The 24,822-nt window shown below is 41.7% G+C and overlaps 1 protein-coding gene across 1 annotated transcript; it reads left to right on the top strand.

Moving 5' to 3' along the window:
• Positions 1-18,130: 18,130 nt before the first annotated feature.
• ABRACL (ABRA C-terminal like) lies at positions 18,131-24,552 on the top strand. Its single transcript, XM_061471710.1, has 3 exons — positions 18,131-18,200; positions 22,409-22,475; positions 24,015-24,552. The coding sequence occupies exons 2-3, from the start codon at positions 22,415-22,417 to the stop codon at positions 24,197-24,199; spliced, it is 246 nt and encodes an 81-aa protein (XP_061327694.1). The 5' UTR covers positions 18,131-18,200; positions 22,409-22,414; the 3' UTR covers positions 24,200-24,552.
• Positions 24,553-24,822: the final 270 nt, after the last annotated feature.

Raw genomic sequence — 24,822 nt, 5'->3', positions numbered from 1 at the left:
CCATCATCTTTGGTAAGTCGTGGGAAACAGGTGAGGTGCCTGAGGATTGGAGGATGGCAAATGTCACGCCGGTCTATAAGAAGGGCAAGAAGGAGGACCCGGGTAATTATAGACAGGTCAGCCTTACCTCCATCCCTGGAAAGGTGATGGAACAACTTATTCTTGACACCATCTCTAGGCATATCAAGGATGAGGGGGTCATTAAGAGCAGCCAACATGGCTTTACCAAGGGGAAGTCATGTTTGAGCACCCTTATAGCCTTCTATGAGCAAGTAACTAGGTGGATGGATGATGGTAGAGCGGTAGATGTGGTTTTTCTTGATTTCATCAAGGCATTTGATACTGTCTCCCACAGCATTCTCATAGATAAGCTAAGGAAGTGTGGGCTTGATGATCAGGTAGTGAGGTGGATCAAGAACTGGTTGGAAGGGAGAAGGCAGAGAGCTGTGGTCAGTGGGGCAGAATCTAGCTGGAGGTCTGTGACTAGTGGAGTCCCTCAGGGGTCGGTGCTGGGACCAGTGCTGTTTAATATTTTCATCAACGACCTGGATGAGGGAACTGAATGTACCCTCAGCAACTTTGCTGATGATACTAAACTGGGAGGAGTGGCTGACACACCAGAGGCCTGTGTTGCCATTCAGCGAGACCTGGACAGGCTGGAGAGTTGGGCGGGGAGAAACTTGATGAAATTCAACAAGGGCAAGTGTAGAGTCTTGCATCTGGGGAAGAACAAGCCCATGTACTAGTACAGGTTGGGGGTTGACCTGCTGGACAGTAGTGAAGGGGAAAGGGACCTGGGGGTCCTGGTGGATAGGAGGATGACCATGAGCCAGCAATGTGCCCTTGTGGCCAAGAAGGCCAATGGCATCCTGGGGTGCTTTAGAAAGGGTGTGGTTAGTAGGTCAAGAGAGGTTCTCCTCCCCCTCTACTCTGCCTTGGTGAGGCCGCATCTGGATTATTGTGTCCAGTTCTGGGCCCCACAGTTCAAGAAGGACAGGAGCTTGCAAGAGTCCAGTGCAGAGCTACAGAGATGATTAAGGGAATGGAACATCTCTCTTATGAGGAGAGGCTGAGGGAGCTGGTCTCTTTAGCTTGGAGAAGAGGAGACTGAGGGGTGACCTCATCAATGTTTACAGATATGTAAAGGGTGAGTGTCAGGATGATGGAGCTAGTTTTTTTCAGTGATGTCCAGTGATAGGACAAGGGGCAATGGGTGTGAACTGGAGCATAGGAGGTTCCATGTGAACATCAGGAAAAATTTCTTTACTGTGAGAGTGACAGAGCACTGGAACAGGTTGCCCAGGGGGGTTGTGGAGTCTCCTACATTGGAGATATTCAAGGCCTGCCTGGACAAGTTCCTGTGTGATGTACTCTAGGTTACCCTGCTCTTGCAGGAGGGTTGGACTAGATGATCTTTTGAGGTCCCTTCCAACCCTTAGGATTCTGTGATTCTGTGAGTCTGATTTCCAAGCCCATACCATAAACTTACCTTTTTGCCTTGTGCTAGTTCAGTGACTGAACGGATAGAATAAGAGTGACAGGACATGTAGCAAATTCATTTCTAATTCACAAGGTCTACATATGGGAGAATCATCTTTGCCTCAGGGAGTCCCAGTACAATGTTTCTGTGTTTGGCTGTGAGATCTCTCTTCTACTCTAATTGGCCCCTTGCAAACTTCCAGGCCAAGGAGAGATCAGCTGTTCAGAACATTACCTGTTCCCATCAGGGAAGATTTAGCGTCTTCTAAAATTTAAAAAATGGACTAAAATCTTTTAAGTGGATTTCCAATGAGGATTCATTTTGTTTGGCTGGAGAATATGCTGTTTGCTACAGGATGAACTGAGGAAAATAGTATTCCTGCAGGTTTGTAAGCTATATTAATAACTTCTCCGTATGCACACTTTTCAGTGCAACTGACCCAAACAATAACACCATATTTCAATTTTGAGTTACTTCGGATTTGAACGGTCTGTATTACAGCATTTTCCAGAGCTCATACTAAATGTGCAAAGAAGAAGGTTTATGGCAAAATACCCACCAAAATGTATTGTTAGTGACACACTTAGCTATAGTAGATTCAGCTTTTGGTACATTAAAAACTTGGTTTAACTGCCTTGAATGATGATTTAAGCAGAGCAAGAGGATGAACCTTTCTGGGCTTTTTAGGTAGTGTACCTTTTATTCTTTCTTTTTAATGTACTTTTTTAGGATCAGAGCTCTGAACGGCTAAGAGTTAAGCTATTCTCCACCTGGTGCCTAATCTTACTGTATTTTATTTTCTTTGAAGCAGCTATGAGATGACAGATATTGATATCAAAACAGCCATCCTTTTAAGAGATCAAAGTCAGAGAAAATCATCATCATCATAGGAATGCCAAGTCTGATGACCCAGATGGAAGGAAGTGCAAGGTGATTTTGCTGCCCCTAACAACTCTTCAAATCAGAGCCAAACTATACATCAGTAAAACACTATGTTTTTAGAAAACTAATACTTTTACAATTTCGTGTGTGACCAGAAATATGTATGTCCATTCCTACTAAAATAAAAAATGTAATGTTTTATTCATTTAAGGGAAATGCCAGTTAAAACACTGATCAGGTTTCAGTATCTTCTGAATCAGCTGTGAATTACTATTGGTTCCTAAAAACTAGTTTTACATGTGATGAAACTAATTTATAAAAATAGACATAACTTACACAATATTCAGGGTCTTGTCTTTATCAAGCACTGTGGGAGCCCCGTGTCTAGGGTCTACCTGCTTCTGATGTGCCTCTGAATTTCTGAGTTCTTATTACAGTTAGTGGGTCTTGTGTACTACCTTATTTGGACTGAAGTAAGTTACATGCTCAGATATTTGTTTTATTAGAATATCTTCAAATACTTTCAACCAGGTAACAGATGGAAAGTGGACCCAAATACATACGTTATATGTAGTTTATATGTATTTGGGTCCACTTGTCCCAGATATGTACTTTTTATGTATTTGGGTCCACTTTCAATCTGTTACTTGGTTCCCCAGGTTCAGAAAAATGACCCTGAGGTTATCTGTCATTGCCTTTCTAAATTCTTTCGCATACATAATGCTGTGGAGCAGGTTTTGCAATCTCTGTCAATATACTCCTTTAATTGCAGCTCATCAGGAGTTATGGGAACTTGTTCTGTCCTGAGTCTTTAGTGGAAAGAGAAGCAGATTAAGGCTAGAAACGAATGGGAGATGTTTAAAAAAACCCTGCTGTCTCAGGCTTTAGAGCATTTTATTGTTACTGCCTGATCTTTAAAAAAAAAAAACCAAAACAACAAAACCAACCCAAAACCAAAGAATCCTTTGGAGGTAGGGTACAGGGTACTTTATTCCCAGGCAGAGAATATTTTGAGAATGGTGTTAACACTTGCAAATAGAAGTTCCTGTTCTGTTTTTCTAAAAGCATCTTTACTTTGTGTGGAAGCAACATTTTAATGCAAATCTAACCACTTTACAGATCCTTGTTCCAAAACTTCTGTAAGTTTCTGCATGTATGTTCTGTGTGTGTTAGTTTACAACCTCTTTCCAACCTTGATGTTTACATTCTTGCAATTTTGAAAAACACCAGTTTTGTCATGTGGTCAGGTTTCACCTGCTGCTGATTTTACCTACCATGAAATGGCACCTATGTTTCAAAGAACTAACCTCCCTGCCTGTGCCATCTTGGAACCAGATGATCTTTAAAGTCCCTTCCAACCCAAACCATTCTATGACATTATGATTCTATGATTCTGTGAGTCTGTGATTCTCTGTTTTACCAGTCCTGCTGGGATTGTTTCTCCATCAAAAGGGCATCCCACATTTAAGGCTATGAGATTTTCCATAGCGTTAAATCCTTTCTCCATAGAGCCATGCAGCAGACCATAACAATGAGGGAGTGGTATTTTCTTCCTTCTATACAAGGAGAGCACCTTTGCAAGGAGTATACAGCAAGCAAACAGCGGATCTAAAGTAATGTTAGTCACTTCAATGTGGTCATTCTGGTCCCTCCTGCAGCTCTGTGCAGGCACATTCCATAAGGGAAAATAACTTTCTCAGCAACCTCCCAAAGCGTGTTGTGTCACCACTGAAATATGTATGAGATCCTGGCTGGAGACATCCAATATCTGTGGAGTATTTAATAATATTTCTCTGTGTAAATTTCCTCAGTGGAGAATGTAATACCTTTCCCATATCATTCACCATTGTGCCTGCTCAGTTTTCCCTGGTTTCTCCTTTAAGCTTTTAATTTGTATATATCTATCATAGTCCTTGTAAAAGTTGACATTTTTAAAATTGCCCCCTTTTCTCTTTCATCCAAATACATCAAATGATTGAAAGGAGTACGCAGTCAAATGAAAGCCTCTAAAGGAAAACTTTTTCAATTAAAACAATCAAAGTGGAAGATATTGTAAAGGAGAAACCTTTTACTCGTGTATGATTTCAGCAGACTTCTGCATAAGATTTCATCTCCGCATCTCAAAAATGAGGAGGGGGCACCTACTGTCACCACAGAACAGCTGTATGTATTTGGTAGGTTCCAGAGAAGCTAATGGATTGCAGGGAGGGTGACTTTTCCTATGTACCTCAGCACTTCAAAAGCCTGGGCAGCTGTTCAAATCCCACCTCTCTTTACATTTTAAAACTGTCATCTTTGTTTCTTCCAAAGGGAGGGGATGTCTCCTGCTTGCATGATACTATAAAATGAATCTCTTCTTACAGAAATTAAAGTTCCTTTTAGAGTCTTTCAACATTTAACTATAAATCCCTCTGGTCTTGCTGCCATATTTATTTACAGATTATTCATGACAGTGTGTGCATCCTCTTTTACAAATATATTCTCTACAGTTTCATAGAGCCAGGAGGAGTAAGAGAGTTTAACTTTGTGCTTTTTGGCACTATCTCACGTAAGTCTTTATAAAATTATTTACATATTGATAACAACTTCTTTGAAGTATGATAAGGTTATATTCAAATTACTTTTTCTTAATGATTTGGGTTACCATTGTAGTCCCTCAATATCCTTCTTTGTTTTGAAGCCCTAAAATTTAAATTACGGAAGCCGCAGCTAGTCTGAAAACAATCTTACACCTTCTTCACTACCTTTATTTACTTAGCTCCTGTCTGCCTGAAACCTTGATCAGTTCTTATTGTTCTGGTACCTCTCAGTCTTTCCTCTTGCTCCCTGAATGTGGAAGTGCACTGTAACTTGCTGATGGAAGAGGATGTTATCCCTTCCCAAGGGATCATTATTCCACTGAATACTGATTGCTGTCTGGGAAAGGTTGTTAATGGCCACTTCAGGAAACTTTAAACTTGGTTACAAAGTGGGAAGAGGTGCTGAAAGCAAAATTTCACATCTCTCACACATACTCACTCACTTCTTTTCCTATTCTCTCCTTTTAGCTGTACATATAAATGTATCTTTTCCATTCACTTAAATTTTAGTTTCCATCTTACTATTTTTTTCCTTAACAGTTTTCTGTTATAATCTGTTACTTAAGGATTTTAATTTCTCCCTTTAACCTTTCTTTCCACATATTTCTTCCTCACACTAGCACTACAATCCTCCACAATATTGATGTTCTTGGGATTGATACTCTAACTAGACTTTTCCTTGTGCTTTGGTACCTTTTCTGTTCTGAATTCATGGGTTTGTTATTTCAAAGTGTGAGTCTGCCTCTTGGTCAGAATTTGACTTAGCCCATTCTTTTAGCTATTTTCCATTAAGATCAGTATCCCAAGGATTTGAGTCCCTTCCTTTTTGTCCATGGTGATGTGGGCTGCTCTTGATATGTTAAGATACATAAAATGTAACACTCACTCTATTTGTTTAAAATAGCAATAATCTAGCTTATTTCCTTTTCTTAAATTCCTCTAGATCAAAAACACCCCAGTGTGTTTTCAAATCTTGTTTTGTTAAAAGCAACACTGTTATGACATTTCTTTGATGTTTGAGGTACAGGAGGGATATTAAGAATGCTGTATGCTCCATCTGTGGTGGATGTAGGAAGGAGTCTGATAAATAAGGTCTCTTTCTATATATATATATAGTTTTGCTTTAATATGTTTTACACTCTAATTTCTTCACACTTTCTAATCTTTATGTGCGGGGGGGGGGGTCTGTTATGTTTTTTTTCTTCTGAACATCTTGACTTATTTTGAAGATCTATTCCCCATTACATCTCTTTATCCACCCATTTTCAGGGAAGCTGGGAACCAAGCGTGATGAAAAGACATGCAGTAGCCATATCTGCCCATGAAAGTCCCATCCCACCCCCCTGGGCAGAGCACCAGGCAGGGCTAGGAGGTCTGGACCAGCGGCCCGTGGCCAGGGACAGGCAGGGCTGCAATGTGGTGGGGCTTCAGCTCTGGCCAGGCCCCATGGCACAGCCCCAGATGAAGGCAGCTCCTATGGGACAAGGTCAGCCCTGGCTGTGTCTGCCCCTCTGGCAGCTGGCTCTGACCCCCACAGCCAAACCCCTGCTTACTTTTAGGTCATTGATCTCACTTCTGTGTCCCCAGCTTACATATATTGTTGTAAAATCTAGAATAATAGCTGAGGAGTATAATTTTGCATCTATATTAGTGTTTTGGGGAGCATAAACTATTTTGAAATACAGTAGTATTTTCAATGCACTACCATTCCTATTCACGTATATTCACACATACAACATACACAGAATTGGAAGTTCTTCTGCTTGCATTAAGAGACTCAAGATGTCAGAGAAGAAAGATGTAGTTTTCCTGTTAGTGTATAAATAATTCCTGAGTCAAAGCTCTTGCCATTATAACTTCCTGCTAAACTTGACTCAGCTAGCAAATGCTAATAACAGTCCTATAATGTAAAATCAATAAATGTTATTTGAACTAAGCCTATTATTTGAGCAGAGTGGAAATATACTTAATTAGCACACATTCAAATGTTCTAAAGAAATTACATTTCTTTGGTTTTGAAACATCATGTTCTGTTCCAGTCATTTTAGAGGGACTATATTTGGTAGAATTGGGGCTAAGCCTATATAGTACTACAGCTCTCTGAATTTAAGTGGAATCATTGCCAAGTACTTTATTTGTCCCTGTTCCTTCTAGAAAAGGTTCAGATCTTATAGTTCTTTAATCGTAAAATGAGCTTATTAGAAACTGGCAGGATGGAATGAATATGCGTGCATAAATACAGAGACAGTTGCATCTTTTGCTATCCACACTTTTTTTCATGTAACTGCTAACCTGTATGTGCCCTTTTATGTGCTTCCCACCAAAGCCCTTCCTTTGCTAGGATTTGTGTCTGTGACAGAGTGAAGAGAATACTCTGAGTGCATGAAGTGTGTATCTCTCTTTTCTGGAGGGTGAAATAAAAGCAGCTCTTTGTATCATTACTCTTCCCATGCTCCTTTTCTTTCAGGCTAAGAGGGATTAGAAAGTATAGCTGCCCCTCTGACTTGAAAGGCTGTGTCCTGAATTGGTATCTCCTTTGTACTCCCCATTAGATCAAACAACGGTTGCAATAAAAAGCAATGCTGATTCTTTTCAGGAGTCCATGTATTGCTGTTACTGGCTAAAGTAGCAGCCTTGAACTCCTAGCTTGAACAGGTGCTCGAAAGTAGCAGGCTATCTCATCCTCCTTCTGCCCGTGCAGAGAGGTACGTACTAGTAGGTTTCTTCATGGCCTGCTTTGGAAAATGTCTGGGTAGTGCTTGTTTTTATAGGTGTCTGAGAGATGGAGAGGACAAGCCTCAGACACAATCCCTGCAATTCTTTCGAGGAGGATCTCCTACAGATAGAGGAAATAGCACTGGACAGCACAGCAGGGCTTGCTGGGAGCATATAGCATGCTCATGCTTGCTTCTCCAGTTACAGCTCATCGCTGAGTAAGAACAGAAACTTCTCATACCACTTTCAGTTCATTCCAATGAGAATTACTGCAACCCTGGCAAAATGCCTTGGACTAGGACAGCCAAGAGTGGGCCAAATGTACTTCAAACTTCACTTGCTTGTATTTGATCATCATACTCCAGCAATTCAAATGACTGAAGACTCAGGAAAAACAGCTGAGAAAAAGAAACCCAGAAATAGTTTATTGAGATTTTGCAGGCAGCTAATTAATTTATTTGTGTAGTTTGATCTTTTGATCTTGGAAGAGAGAGGACGCTTTGAATGAAGAGCTACTATATTTTATATGAAATAAAAACAGAGGCAGCAGCTACCTTTGACATTTAACCTTTCTTTCAATACAGGCTTTTCTGATATTGTCTGTATACTGCAACAGCAATTTATATATTATTAAACACCCAAATACACTAAACAGAGATGATGCACTCAACGTGGCAGACCCTTGCTTTTTTGAATGAGGCATAGTGAAAAGGAGGAAGGAAACTGTAAGAACAATAGGTCTGGTCCCATTTTCCTCCTCTCTTTATATAGAGATTTTGAAGGAAGTGAAATGGCTCTGTTTCCTCACATCTGACCTGTGAAAAAAATAGGCTGTGCAGTCAGTTTTTAGCTTGGGAACACATACAAACTCTACTTCCCAGTGACAAAATAAAGGATGTGTATTCCTTAGAAAGTAAGTGAATGAAAAACTGCCTGCATTTCTTCTGGTGTGAGATACTAGATTTTCTACCTTCTGTTTGCATCTGTGATGGAAACATTGTGATCTGCAGTAATCAATTAACTGATGTACCAAGTCTTTATTGATGACTACTTGCTATTGTGAGAAGCTGTTAATACTGAGGATAATTTCTAGTTTTGCTTAGAGAATCTTTGGTTAATTGATAGAATGGGGTCAACAATACAGCCTTGGTACCTTAGTTTATATGTCTCTTAGCCTACAGCCATGACAAATGAACTACTATTTTGCCATGTGTCTTTAGCTATCTAAAAGTTAGTTGCCATCTCTGACCTACTTACTGAAGCTCTCTCTACAATGGTGCTTTTTGGAAGGTGAGGTATTTATGTCTTCTTTACTGTAGAGACATAACTATGTATACATGCAGAGAGTCAGTAAAGTAACTAACTTGAAATAGACACCTTATTTTCAGGTAGCTAAAGTCTGGTGAGATGAATACTGATGTAAAGTGTATGCACAGGTAATACAGTTTAAAAGTCTTCCTGAAAATTAGGGATCTTTCAACTCCTACCCAAAATTTTAGCCACTGCACTTTAACCAGTGATTTACTAAATGCCTCCTAGCTTTTCAGGGACATTGTTAATTGTTCTTTATGCAGTTCACAGCAGTCCTGTTTTGCTAGCATCTGCAGATAAACAGTTTTCCATGGCTAATGTACATCCTAGTGCAACACTGGCCATTTTAAACAATGTGCATCATGGTCAGTCTTTCTTTTGAAAGCTGCACCGAGAAGGTGTTAGCTGAGGTCAAGGGAAGTCTTCTAAACGATTGGAGTATGAAAGGTCACAACTCACCCTTTTAAATAAAAGCAAGAGGTTAGGCTCTGACTACATTTTTCCATCAGATCTTTCTTCCCCTTTGCTTCCACTGGCATGTGAAATAATTCAATAGGACGAAAGGGGAAAAGTTGGTTTTCCATGTGTCCCTTAGTACTAGACAGAACTGACCCACAACTGAGCCACTGGTCAGTCTAATGATCAGTTGCTTTTGATTTAGACTGTTTCTTCAGTTTTTCTCCACACAGAGGACTTCTGTCAAGTGTCCTCTTATGGCTTCAGCTATGTGACTCTGTAAAACAACTGAGAAAAAGTCCTTGTTCTGTTTTTTATTTCCATTTTAAGACCCACCTCTCTTGAATGTCCTCTTGAGAAAAATGGCTAATATTTTGTCTGTACCTTATCCCAAATACTGTACCTGTGCCCACATGTACGTTTTCTTTCTGACGGACATGCGTACCTTGGTTATGTAGCTGGGAAGTTCCTCATCTTACACTGACTTACTTTGCTTAGTCTATCATGCAACTGATTGTCTAAAGAAAACAATAAAATTACACCTCCCATTTCTATTTCCTGTTAGCACTGCAATACAGTTATTTATATTTTTAGAGCAGAAATATATATATAAGTTCTGGAATCATTAGCACCTCCTCCCATGTTTGTTTCTGCCAAATTTGAAGACCATCAGAAGCATACTTCCATGTCATCTAATATTATTTTATAAGCTTCTATTAAATTCAAAATGGAGATGAATTTTTTAGAATGGAATAATATGCTGGCTCCTAATAGCGGAAGGAAGTTGAAGCTGGTCTAAGCTTACATAAGGAAGGTTTGGATTCAGACGAAGTGCATTGGGAAGTTTCTGTAACAGTTCACAAAGAAAGCCCTTGTATGTGTGCAAGACAGCTTTTGTGCTTCCTTCAGTAAACATAAGGGAAGTGAGATTCATTTCTGCTATTTGTGTGACAGAGAACAAATAATATTTTGCTTCAAAATATGATGTCACAAAGCTTTGAGAAGCAAATATTTATATACGTGTAACACAATTACATAGGTTAGCTAGGAACCAAACAAGAAGATGGTTGTACTTAATTTTCTTAACTATATTTTTAAATCTAAGCTTCTCCAACGTGTCAGAGATGCTTGGACAAAATTTCCTTGAGAAAAAAAAAAGGGGTAAGATTTTCCCCAGAAGCTTGGGATTCCCAATTAGAGTTAACCTGGTAGATGAAAATTGCATGAAAATTCATAAATCTTAGGTGTTATATGGAGGAAACCAGCACAACATTTGTAATCAAACCATATGGTATGTTTGAAAGTGTAAATTAATTTGATGTTCTTGTAGTACTTCCCTGGTAGATATTTGTCTACTGTTTGAAATCAGGGTACAGTTTGACCTTCTACACCATGACAGAAATTCCCTCATAGGCTATTAGGTCAGTAGGTGAGAATATTAGCAGTGCACTATGGAAAGATGTGTCGAGAGTTTCATCGTTGTTCTGTGTTACAGTTTCAGTTTTGAATAAAATTATTTAGAATCAAAAGACCTGTGGCTGCAGTTCCTGTGAAATTAATAAAATTTCATCAGTTACAAATTTGAACCTCATTTGGATTTCAGAGCTGGCATTTTATCTTGAAACCAGAAAAGAATTCTTAAAAGACATTTTATATGTAAATTTGACCCTCAGAATACACTTACTCCTGTACTTGACTTCAAAATACAGTATAAATTCAGTGTAATTGTGAAAATTATCAGATTCAAATGATTCAGTATGCACCTTAAACACGGGTTTTAAGCTAAGAACCCAAAATGCAGACTAGCAAAATTACAGGTTTATCCCTAAAAAATGCTTATAAGCAGGGCTTTTTTTTGTATTAAATTATTATTAACTGTCATTAATCTAGTGATTAAGAAAGTTTTCTTATGTTTTTTAGCCAACTATAAACTTCTGTGAACCATACTTGCATGGCCAGCAGGAGGTCTTGACATTTCACTAAAAAAAAATTTCAATGTAATGACTTTTGCCATGATAATATTTCGTATGTTAAATAAATGCATTCTGACAAATGTCAATCCACAGGTCCATTTCAATAAAATTTCCTTCAGGACAAGATGTGATGTACTTCTGTCACGAGTCATTATAAATGCCTGAGATTTGGGAAGGAAATTTATATGAAACTAATAAATAAAGATATTACACCTACAGCTATATTTGATGTGGATGTGAATAGCAATTCTATATTACTGTAACTGTCATCTCTGCTACTGTTTTTTGACATCTTTATGCAATGCCAGTGGTTTTTGTTTTCTGAAAAGTCCCCAAAATGTCAATATGTATGTATACGTGTAGAAGGAAAGAGAGAAGGGGCAGTGATTTTATTTCAATGATGCATATCAAACAAGTGGACAGAGGGACAAAATGATTCAGCTCTTACCATGCTGGCTGGAAATCAGGAGATGTACTGGAGTTTCCTTGCTAGAAGAGATTTTTTGATACTAGGAATCTGAGGAAGTAACTAGTCTTCATGTTCCTTTCTCTCAAATATTCAGCTGTTATAGCAAAGAACACTATAAAACACAATAAATACAATTAGCTATTTATATATTTATTTTTCTCTTTGTAAACTGTCTCCAAACACTTTCTGGTACTCTGCTCCCTCAAGACATAACTGCACATCCTCTTCACATCCTCTTGTTCAGAAAAGCATCACCCAAGCTCAAAATAAACCCCCTACTAATTCTGATTTTGTGCATATTTAGGGAGGGTTTGAGTTCAGTTTTACAGTTTTCAAGTAAGTACTCTCAGACACATGATTAGGGTCACCCCATAGTTCTTCTTACAGTGTGTGCTATATATATGTATAACTAGCATTATGGGCACAGTCTTTTAACCTGCACTGATACAGCATCATTCCATGCAAAGGTTTATTCTTTGGTTAGGTGTAGAGCAAATGATTTTGGTGATTCACATCAAGACTTTAAGTATTCCTTCTCTTTTATATTCAACTGTAGTAAAGATTTACAGGCTTATTTTAGGAAGAAGCAGTATTACATTGTTGGAGGTACCTAGTTGATAAGGGTATGATGCCCTCTGAAATAAGTCCTCTCCTAGACAGAGACAGGTGAGTAACAGTGTGAGTCACTGTATGAGTTCCATTTACCTCAATGGAAGTGTTCATTCAAGAGTCAAGACTGTCAGCAGTCACTGTGGGTTCCGAGTCTACTACTTGAAATCTTTAACTCATGCAAAGACATATTTTTAAAGACCTGTTTGAGCCTGGGCTGAAGTGGCTTTACAGCTTCATGTTGAGTCACAACCCTACAGAGGTTTGCATAAAACGGCACACCCATGTTGAGAAGTGACTCACTGCAAGCCAACAGCACAGATACCTGATGGGGCTGGGCTAAGGCAAGTCACATATGCACACTCCTGGTTGAATCACAGCATTGTAGTTTCTGTCCAGCTTTGGAGACCACAAGGAGAATCTCTGGCACTTTGCACAGGTATGAGTTGTTGCTGTTAAAGAAAAGGGATGGGACACAGGCACGTCCAGCAGGAACTTGTGTCTCTGCTAAATCAACAAGCCATACAAAAATGTGTTGAAATAACAAAATAAGACCTGGACTGTGTAAGAAGACAGATAAGATGATCTCTTCTAGCAGTGAAATCTGAAATCGCAGTGGCAGTTCTAGTGGTTTTTAGCTGGGGAGGATTTCAACAGAAAACTTTGTATGCACATGCGGTGCATATGTCTGCCTATTCACAAGCACATATAATGCAACAAAAATTCAAGAGAGCAGGATTGTACAGAACAAGTATTGTATAGAACAAGAACAGCAGGGGTTATCAAGTTATATTAGTCAAGTAAGAATATTCAGTCAACATATGCTGGCAACCAGAAAAAGAATGGCCATTACCTAGCAGATGACCTTGTAACATTCTCCTACATTTTTCAGGCTTGGTCAGTGCTGCTACCTGCCTATCTCTGGAGAAACCTGTTACAACAGATATGTTTACAACATGTTTACTGTAAACATTAAATACTTTTACAAAACTAATTTCTCATGGGGTGAGAAGACAGGCTTAATTCAGAATCAATATACAAGTAAAGGTAGGAGGAGACAAAGAGGTGGAGCTGATGGTGAAGTTTCATGACAGAGAGAGGTTACTAGTGCGTTCTTAGCACCATCTCTGGGCCTGTGTTCTTCAAGGCTGTTCTTGATGCCATAGGAAAAGAGGTGATGAAGCTTATATGATCCTATGTCAAATCACACAGTAAAATAGCTGGTAGTACTGAAAAGTGCAAAGAAGTAGTTGGGGGCAGGGGAAATAATCCTAATTGTCTGTAACAGAACAATTAATTACTACAACTTTGGAAATAGTTTTTGAACCTCTGTGGATAGCACTCAACACTTCTCAAAACAGCAAGTAAAATGTTGGGAATGAGAACAAAACAGGGATACCCTCATGCTATCCCAGAAAATAGTATGGAACTATTTGAAAAATTATAAAGAACAACAAGAAGAATCAGAAACATGGAAAGGCATTCATCTCACATGAGATTAAATAAAACTAGGGCTCTTCAGATTGAAAATAAGATGACTGATGGGAGACCTATAGGCATGAACGTGATGGAGAAAGAGAAGATGGAGTCATTACTTGCTCCAGTAAGTGCCAGGAGCCAGGAGAGAAACCAGGGGATCAACTGACAGATTTTGTTGATTATAATGTTTTGTTTTCCAAATGCCTGCTCCTGGTCACTGCTTGAGGCAAAATGTTGGCTTAAATTGACTGATTGGATCCAGTACATATCCTGTGGTGTTCTCAAGCTATGTTTTTTAAATCTTGTGTTGCACAATTCCTCTGTTTGGCTGCCTTCATTTAAAACTGTGCACCTGGGGGACAGTAACAGTACAGTGAGACACCAAGAAAGGTCAAATCAGAATAGTCAGTTCTAAGGCAGAATCTCATGACTTTTGGGGAGCTGTCTTAGTAAATGCAGATAAAATGCGCAATGACTTACGAGTCCGATGATGACCTTAACCAGTGATATGAAATATGTATGAGCAATAGTTCCATGTCTGTCCTGTGGACTTGTAAAGGACAATTCTGCACTTTTTTTTTGTTGTTGTTGTTGTTGATTAAGTATCATTTTGTGGAAGCAGAACGACTGAAAATCACCATCTCCATAATTTTCACATTTCCTGCTCTCTTCTGCTGCCCCTATAAGGACACAGCCAGTCACATAGTCCTGATTCTGAGCAGCTCATTTTCATACTTCAGCAGCATCACTGTTCCCTTAATTGTCATGGTAAGAGATGGCTTTGATTACTTATTTACCTAGAATTATTTGAACATTACATGAGAAAGAAGGGCTGTGACGTAAATAGTAATGAAAGCATACCATGTGCCGATAACCTCTTGATGTATTCCTGGGGACCAATACTTGGTTGCATTCCACTTTCTTTTCAAAAGACAGAGAAAATGCACTTCCTCTTAAAAAAAAAGGGTTAAAAGAAAATAAGATAAAAAACTTATTGGAGAAAGACTTGGGGGTGTTGGTTGATGAGAAAATGAACACGAGCCAGCAGTGTGCACTCGCAGCCCAGAAAGCCAACCGTATCCTGGGCTGCATCAAAAGGAGCATGACCAGCAGGTCAAAGGAGGTGATCCTGCCCCTCTACTCTGCTCTCGTGAGACCTCACCTGGAGTATTGTGTGCAGTTCTGGTGTCCTCAACATAAAAAGGACATGGAACTGTTGGAACAAGTCCAGAGGAGGGCCATGAGGATGATCAGGGGACTGGAGCACCTCCTGTATAAAGACAGGCTGAGAAAGTTGGGGCTGTTCAGCCTGGAGAAGAGAAGGCTGCGTGGAGACCTCATAGCAGCCTTCCAGTATCTGAAGGGGGCCTATAGGGATTCTGGGAAGAGACTCTTCATTAGGGACTGTAGTGATAGGACAAGGGGTAATGGGTTCAAACTTAAATGGGGGAAGTTTAGATTGGATATAAGGAAGAAGTTCTTTCCTGTTAGGGTGGTGAGGCACTGGAACGGGCTGCCCAGGGAAGCTGTGAATACTCCATCCCTGTTGATGTTCAAGGTCAGGTTGGACAGAGCCTTGGGTGGCATGGTTTGTGTGAGGCGTCCCTGCTCATGGCAGGGGGGTTGGAACTAGATGATCTTAAGGTCCTTTCCAACCCTAACTATTCTATGATTCTATGATTCTATAAATTACGGATTTTTGTTCATCTTTCTCAGATGTATAGCTGATTTGCTTCTTTTAAATTATAGGCTACAATTCAAAACAGAAAAGAATTTCTAACATTGATTTCATCACCATTGGGTCTGAAAAGTTCCAATCTATTACTCAAACATAAACCCATATATCCATAATAACAATAAAGCAAAGGTCTACATTATTTGTGCAAATGCAGTGGTGTTCTGATGATTAAAAAAAGCTAGAGTATGTGCATGATACAATTGAAAACATGTTGTTAACAATAAAAACAGAAGATAAGCACTTCTATGCTGCTAAATAACTGGAATATTTGCCATATTTGCTAACACACTAATTAGATTCTCTTTTGAAAGGTTTATCTCAGATTTTCTTTAAAAGTCTATCCTTATTACTGTAGTATTTACCATTGTGTGGCCAACAAAATGAAGATCTTAGGAAAAGCATTATGGCTTAATGTAAGCAAGTATGCCATCATATGCACAGAGCATATGAGTATCTTCCCAGATACTACATTTTTCTGAGAATTCTCCATTGTCTTTTGATTCAATTCAGACAGATTTAAATTTCATTAATTTCATTATTGACTCGGGAACATAGCCCTTTCAATCTTAACTTGTTTTCCTATCAGGGTTTGCTTTTTGAAAAGAGTACCCCTTAGTGATGTTAAATACAGTTCCTCTGTTCAGGAAAATGTTTTGATACACTGTCAGCTGTTGAATATATAGCTCCTTGAGCCGAAAGCAGCATGGGATTTTATTTCTTTTTTTTTTTTACTAACCAAAGATTCTGTTACTGATAAATAGTGTTTATTCTAAGGAAAAGATAATCTTTTAATAAAAACACCAACATCAAAAAAATCCCTCTGAAAAGCAAAAGGCTTTGGTCTCCAGTTACACATCCCTAAAGTGGTAAAAAATGTGATCTTCTTGGCATCATTTCCACTGTGCAAATCAATTTATCTAGCTGCAGGTTCTGCCAAACAAGCCGTAGCAGAGCTTGTTGTAGTGGTTTAAGGTGCTGTTAGCTATATATTCATCCTTACACCAGGGGTGGGAGAATGTAGTAAGGGAACAGACCTAACTGCCACAGCTCACAGCCTGAGAAAATATCTCTGCCTCACCTTCAGAAGCTAATGCATGAAAATGTGAATTGCAAGGGCTGGAAATAGCTTCTCATACCAACTCTGCTTGAGGGGCAGTTATGCCTGATAAGGAGGTGGGAGAGACAGATGGGAACGGCAATGCCTTGAGCTATGCCAGTGAGAATTTTCCAGAGACATGTGGTGTGAGCCTTGCCTCTGACTAGCAGGTTGGCGGCGGCCTCTCTGCTTTGCAGGAGTTAATGCAGCTCTTGCTTTTAATGCCTGTGTCCTTGAGAGAAGATGTAAAGATGTCTGTGAGGTGAAGAGAAAGCAAGAAAGACAAGAGAAGAAGCAAATACTGAGATACAAGACAGAAAAAAAATAAATTGTATTCTCTCCACAATGAAGCGTGTAAGGATGTGGCACTGAGTGAGAAATTAGATACACTGCAATGTGACTTTGCCAAAGGTACATGATGTTAACCTAGCTCCTTCACTTTCTCTGGAAAGAGTACTGCTTTCCTAGGAGAAAACAAATGTGGGCAGCTTTCCAGTATCTGAAGTGGGCCTACCCGGATGCTGGACAGGGACTCTTCATCGGGGACTATAGTGATAGGACAAAGGGCAATGGGTTCAAACTTAAACAGCAGAAGTTTAGGTTACATATAAGGAAGTTCTTCCCTGTGAGGGTGGTGAGGCACTGGAACAGGCTGTCCAAGGAAGTTGTGACTGCCGCACCCCTGGCAGCGTTCAAGGCCAGGTTGGACAGGGCTTTGAGCAACCTGGTCTAAGGTGAGGTGTCCCTGCCTGTGGCAGGGGTTTGGAACTGGATGATCCTAAGGTCCTTTCCAACCCAAACTGTTCTGTGATTCTATAATTCTAAGAAGAGAATGTGTCATGGTGTCACCTGGGGAAGCCAGTGGAGATGGAGTGTTTGAGGCATGGTACAGTAATATAAGGTGACTGAACCAACGCAGCATATTATGTTGAGAGTTTCTGAAGGGCCTTGGAAGCCATTTTACCTAACAAACTCACTAATCCTTTGCCATGAAAAGAACGCGGTGTGCTGGTGAAATCCGTAGATGTGACAAAGTTGGAAGTCGCTTATGTGGCGGAGAACGACACAGTCCTTCAAGTGGGAACGCAGGGGCCGAGGGAGAGCCGGGTCTGGCGCCAAAGCCGGAGCGCCCGGCGCACTTTGCCACCCAGCAGCCCCCCATACCGTGGGCAGAACGGTCCCGGCGGGGGGAGCCCTCCTGCGGCCAGCAACAGCACAAACCAAACCGACCGAGGGCGCCGCACCGGGAAGCGGCTTGGCCCCTGTAGCGGCCGGGCGGGGCGAGGCCCCACCGGAGTCCGAGTAACCGCCGCCCGCCCCTTCGCCCTGCCTCCGCCTTCCGCCGCCAGCCCCGCCGCTGCCGTCGCGCTGCCTGGCGGAGGCCCCTCCCGGCGATAGCAGCGACGACAGCGGGTGAGTGGCGGCGGGGAGTGGGAGCGGGCCGGCAGTACTGCAGGGAGCCGTCCTTCCCTCCGCCCCGGGGGAAAGGCGCTGCCCGGGCGGCGGCGGGCGGGAGGGCGTGCGGCATCTCCTCTCCCGGGCAGACCCGTTTCGCGGTGGTAGCCCCGGCCTCCTTTGCCCCGCAAGGCCCCGGGGCTTTGGGGTGCCTTGGTGGAAGGGGCCCGCGCTCTGCCTCCAAGCGCGGTCCGTCCGGCCGAGGAGCCATCTTCTGCGGTACGGGCAGGCTCTGCAGCGGGAGAGCTCGGTGCGGCGCTGCGGAGGTGTGCTGGTGCTAAATCACCGTGAGGTGAATTGCCAGCGGGTGGCGAAAAGTTTAGGTAGGTGTACGGAAAAAACATGCTGGCTTCCAGCAGCGTAGTGGCATCAGAAATGTTAAGAGTTTAGTAGTTGGCATGCACTCTTGATAGTTGGTGTGCCCAGTATGTGACGGCATAAAGTAAATATTTCAGTGTTCTTAAAATACCTAGAATTCGTTCTTCTTCACTCCTTATGCAGCTGCGGTTCTCTGATCTCAAAAGTCTTGCATAATAATGTAGAACTATTTTTTTTTTTAATTCTAAATATTGCTATCTGATTAAATTGGCAGTGTATGTAGCTGAGGTGAAATAATTTTAAATTGATGTGAATTTAGAAAGTTTAAAAAAGCCTTTAGAATTAAAAGAACATCTTTACTGAGAAGCTAATTATGCTATTGTAATGACTAATATTAGAACTGGCAGTTTGACAAATTAATCACGGTAGCGTGAATATCAACGCTATCAGGACTCTTGGTTGATATTCAGGGATCACCTGCTGCAGGCTCAGGAGTGTTGCATCCCAGCTAGAAGGAAGTGCAGCAGGAGGGCCAGGAGACCTCCTTGGATTGATAAGGAGCTGCTGTGGAAAATTCAGTTGAAAAAAGAGGCTTATAATAAGTGGAAGCAAGGACAGGTGGCATGGGAAGAGTACAGGGATGTTGTCCGGGAAGCTAGGGACCAGGTTAGGAAAGCTAAGGCTCAGTTAGAATTAAACTTAGCTAGAGGTATTAAAGATAACAGGAACGGTTTCTACAGGTACATAGCAAATACAAAACAGACTAGGGAGAATGTAGGCCCCCTCAGGAAGCTCTCGGAAGAGCTGGCTACGCAGGATTTGGAGAAGGCTGAGGTTCCGAATGACTTCTTTGCCTCAGTCTTCACTGGCAAATGCTCTGACCAAACCACCCAAGTCTTGGAAGGCAGATGCAGGGACTGTGAGAATGAAGACCTTGGGGCCACTGTAGGAGAGGAACTGGTTTGAGACCATCTTAAAAATCTGAATGTGCCCAAGTCCATGGGTCCTGATGAGATCCATCCGCGGGTCCTGAAAGAGCTGGCAAATGAAGTTGCGAAGCCGCTGGCCATCATATTTGAAAAAACATGGCAGTCAGGTGAAGTTCCCGATGACTGGAAAAAGGAAATATAACCCCCATTTTCAAGAAGGGGAAAATGGATGACCCAGGGAATTACAGACCAGTCAGTCTCACCTCTGTGCCTGGCAAAATCTTGGAGCAGATTCTCCTGAAAGGCATGCTAAGGCACATGAAAATCAACAAGGTGCTTGGTGACAGCCAGCATGGCTTCACTAAGGGGAAATCCTGCCTGACCAATTTGGTGGCCTTCTATGATGGGGCTACAGAACTGATGGAGAGGGGTAGAGCAGTTGATGTCATCTACCTGGATTTGTGCAAAGCATTCGGCACTGTCCCACACGACATCCTTGTCTCTAAATTGGAGAGACACCAATTTGATGGATGAACCACTCGGTGCATAAAGAACTGGCTGGATGGCTGCACGCAAAGAGTTGTGGTCAATGGCTCAATGTCCGGCTGGAGACCAGTAACTAGTGGTGTCCCTCAGGGATCGGTGTTGGGACTGGTCTTGTTCAACATCTTCGTCGCTGACATGGACAGTGGGATTGAGTGCGCCGTCAGCAAGTTTGCCGATGACACCAAGCTGTGTGGTTCGGTTGATACCCTGGAGGGAAGGAATGCCATCCAGAGGGACCTTGACACGTTTGTGAGGTGGGCTGATGCCAGCCTCATGAGGTTTAACCATGCCAAGTGCAAGGTCCTACACCTGGGTTGGAGCAATCCCAGGCACAGCTACAGGTTGGGCAGAGAAGAGATTCAGAGCAGCCCTGTGGAGAAGGACTTGGGGGTGTTGGTTGATGAGAAAATGAACATGAGCAGGCAGTGTGCGCATGCAGCCCAGAAAGCCAACTGTATCCTGGGCTGCATCAAAAGGAGCATGACCAGCAGGTCAAAGGAGGTGATCCTGCCCCTCTACTCTGCTCTTGTGAGAACTCACCTGGAGTATTGTGTGCAGTTCTGGTGTCCTCAACATAAAAAGGACATGGAACTGTTGGAACAAGTCCAGAGAAGGGCCACGAGGATGATCAGGGGGCTGGAGCACCTCCTGTATGAAGACAGGCTGAGGAAGTTGGGGCTGTTCAGCCTGGAGAAGAGAAGGCTGCGTGGAGACCTCATAGCAGCCTTCCAGTATCTGAAGGGGGCCTATAGGGATGCTGGAGAGGGACTCTTCATTAGAGACTGTAGTGATAGGACAAGGGGTAACGGGTTAAAACTTAAACAGGGGAAGTTTAGATTGGATATAAGGAGGAAATTCTTTCCTGTTAGGGTGGTGAGGCACTGGAATAGGTTGCCCAGGAAGTTGTGAATGCTCCATCCCTGGCAGTGTTCAAGGCCAGGTTGGATGAGGCCTTGGGTGATATGGTTTAGTGTAAGGTGTCCCTGCCCACAGCAGGGGGTTGGAACTAGGTGATCTTAAGGTCCTTTCCAACCCTAACGATTCTGTGATTCTATGATTCTATATTTTTGCTAGTGAATTTGGGTTCTGAAAGTCAGACTCTGTTACGAAGGTTTTTTACCTTTTGGATAGGTCAGGCATCAGGGGGTGGAACTATGTCACTTAGTTTTAACTCAATAAAAAAAGAAACAAGGGGAAGAGTTTGTGGTGCATCCAGATGTCAATTTTTTAACTCTGCTTCTTTACCAGATCTGTGCAGAAATCCTGGTTTCTTGAACCACAGTAAAGGTCTTGGTGCTCACTGAGCTCTATCAGGCACTCAGTGCAAAATCTCTAGCACCTTTGTTCCCAACTGCATCCTTAGCACCTGTGGAAGCTGCATTTGATGCTTTACTCCGGGGGGGGGGTGGGGGGGCAGTTCCTTGTGCTTATCTTGACACAAGATTTTGCCTAAGGAGTTCTACATGTAACATTTTCATTGTGTTTATTCGGCTTTGCACAGCATAAATCCCAAAACACGTTTCAGGTGCCTGCAGTTAACAACTCTGGGTGCTTTATAGCCAAATAGTGTTTTGTGTGACTGTAGTGTTGCCATCTACCAAGTTTCATATAGGCAAACTGTTGCAAGGCATTGGTGCAGGTTGATGAAAATAGCTGTGTTTCACAGAAAGGGGGTGCACAGGATGTTTGGCAGTGTAGTAGTTCCTTGGGATCACTATGAATGGAAATAAATGTTGGCTGGTTTGGGACACTTGTATAGTTTGTCTCTGGTTCAGTTCTGCTCTTGGTAGCAGATACGTGGTAGCTGCTGTCCTTTCAGGCACTGCGTGCATCTACCTGCTGTTACCAGATGGATGTCGGAAATGTCTTGCCAGGATAACTGGAAAGCTGTAGCGTGGTTTAAAAAACCAAATCTACCACATATCCCAGCGAGGTGTTAAAATAGAAGATGTTCCATTTTTATTGAGGGCACTGATGCAAAGTTGCAAGGCCTCTGAAGACCTGTGACGTTAACAGGATTCTCTGATTCTGTGGCAGCCTACGCTCTTGCTTTGAAACAACTTCCTGCCCCTGCCCCCTCCCTCTTCCCCCCCAGCCTTTTCACATTTCTCATATTTGGAGATTAGCTCCTTACATTTATGTTTAGAATGTACTGAGGTCATAGTTTCTGGTCACTTCCCCTCCAATATGGAGGTGTGGAGGCACTCTGTCCATTCAAGGTAGAAATCTCAGTTGCCCTGGAGCCATTTGTCTCCAGGCTACTTGGATTTACAAAGTGCTGTGATATTCCTGATGAATTGAGAATAGGCCAGGACAGCACAAAGGATTTATAGGTCTCCTAATAACTTTATCAAAATTTAATTTACCTTTCAGACCACAATGAACGTGGAACATGAAGTTAGCCTCTTAGTTGAGGAGATTCGGCGGTTGGGAACCAGAAGTAAGTATTGTAATTTCTCTTGACCATACAGACAGATGTAGTTATGTTATACATACATGTCAAACAGATGTAGTCATATCAAGGTGTGAACTTGACAAATTAATTAAGCAAGCTCAGATAACCTGAAAACATGCATATACACTTAATGTTGGACTCTGTGGTGTTCCCTGTGTCCCATCCTGTAATGTGGTTCTGTTATGAAGTTAAATGAAGCACAGAGAATGTTGGCCTGAAATCCAGCTCCCACAAAAATAAAACTGCAAAGTGACCCTTTCCTTTAGGTTTCCAACACTTGCAGCAACCATCAAAGAAGAAAGCTACACTTTTTCCTTGCATCTCCTTTTCCTTCCATCTCCTTCTAGTAACGTAACTTCTGTACTTCAGAATTCATACCCTTCAATTCTATTCATCATGGTGTTTGGAATTGATCTGTATGCCTAGAACTGATCTAGGAGTTACAGGCATAGTGCCAACCTTCCGTGAATTTGCTTAGGAGGTAGCTTTTTCTCTTAAGATTGATTTTCAGTGTTAAAAGTCCTCTTTCTTTAGAAATATTTGTGCAATTTGTGGATCATAGAGGCATAGAATGGTTTGGGTTGGAAAGGACCTTAAAGATTATCTAGTTCCACCCCCCTGCCATGGGCAAGGACACCTTCCACTCGACCAGGTTGCTCAAAGCCCCATCCAACCTGGCCTTGAACACTGCCAGTGATGTTGCTTCTCTGGGCAACCTGTGCCAGTGCCTCACCACCCTCAGAGTGAAGAATTTTTTTCCTAAGGTCTACCCTAAGTCTCCCGTCTGTCAGGTTTAAAGCCATTCCCCTTTGTCCTGTCCCTACATGCCCTTGTAAAAAGTCCCTCTCCAGAAAGGATGCGCTACCTGCTTGTATATTTCAGTTCTGATTCAATTGCCTTTGGTTCTGTTTTTCAAAACCTAAGCAAGTGTGCATGGTTTAGTGACACGGTTTGGTGGGAGGTGTCCCGGCCCATGGCAGGGGGGCCGGAACTAGGTGATCTTAAGGTCCTTTCCAACCCTAACTATTCTATGATTCTATGATTCTATGTATGTCTTGCATTTTGTGTGACTGCATCTGCCTTTTAGGAATAATCTAGCCAATCTTAACACATATTTTAAAATCCTTGCTTTGCATGAGAAATAAATTCACATTGCAGCTTTTTCAGTGTGAACCTTAAATATTAAAAAGTGAAAAAAATGGGGAAAATGCTCCATTTTTATTATTTTAAGTTTATTTGCTCCTTATGCTTTGAGGAGGAATAGCCTGTGCTGGTAATAGGTTTCAGAAAGTCATCAGTAAAAATAAACATAGCAGATATATTGTCCTTGATATGAGTCTCTGGAAAAAAGGCAGGAGTTCTGCCTACTTTTTATCATCAGCATTCATAGTATGCTCCCCAGTACCTTGGGAAACGCCATGGGGTTTACTTTCAATGTTCTGACAGCATGTCACTTTGTTTCCCCAGTAATCTCCTAACTGAAAGAAAATCTGCATGTGTTTTCATGTTGTGTCTTTGATTTAGACGCTGATGGACAAGTCAGCGTGAAATTTGGTGTGCTCTTTGCTGATGAAAAGTGTGCCAACCTCTTTGAAGCCCTAGTGGGAACTCTTAAGGCTGCAAAACGACGGAAGATTATCACTTATCAAGGCGAACTACTTTTACAAGGCGTTCATGATGATGTTGATATCATGCTGCTGCAGGACTGATGCAGTGTTTCAGCTATGCATTAATGGAATTGTTTGAGATGATGACTTGCAACGTCCTTTGAGTAAGGCTGATCATTCTAAGGTGCTTTGATGCATTTTCTACATCTTTATAGTTAAAATGAAACTGTCCTATTTTGGAAAACATTCCTTTTTGTAATTCTTCCTAAAATTGTACTGTATGTGAGTAAGGTAAAAGATGGCATATCGCTCCTTTTTTTTTTCCAAATCTCAGGTAAAGCTCTCAAATGTCTGGTGTTTATTTTTCAGCATATGAAGAAGAGGACCAGTAATTTAATGTTTACAAATCAAAGCGTGCCATGAAAATGTAAAATAAAAGCACATGCTTAAGTTTATGTAATTCTTATTGCTGTTGTTTCTCTTTTTTATTTGCAATCTGGAATGAAAGCAAACTGAATTGTGTGGTTCAGTTGATATACTGGAGGGAAGGAGTGCCATCCAGAGGGACCTTGACACACTTGTGAGGTGGGCTGATGCAACTGCCAACTGCAGGTCCTCCACCTGGGCAATCCCAGATTAGAGCAATCCCAGGCACAGCTACAGGTTGGGCAGAGAAGAGATTCAGAGCAGCCCTGAGGAGAAGGACTTAGGCATGTTGGCTGATG

The sequence above is a fragment of the Pezoporus flaviventris genome, unplaced genomic scaffold (genome assembly GCF_033815535.1).
Source record: "Pezoporus flaviventris isolate CSIRO_AGI_PZ_B2104156 unplaced genomic scaffold, CSIRO_AGI_Pfla_v1 ptg000066l, whole genome shotgun sequence".
Lineage (NCBI taxonomy): Eukaryota > Metazoa > Chordata > Aves > Psittaciformes > Psittacidae > Pezoporus > Pezoporus flaviventris.
The sequence above is the reverse complement of the archived record's forward strand: the minus strand, read 5'-3'. Positions and strand labels throughout refer to the sequence as shown.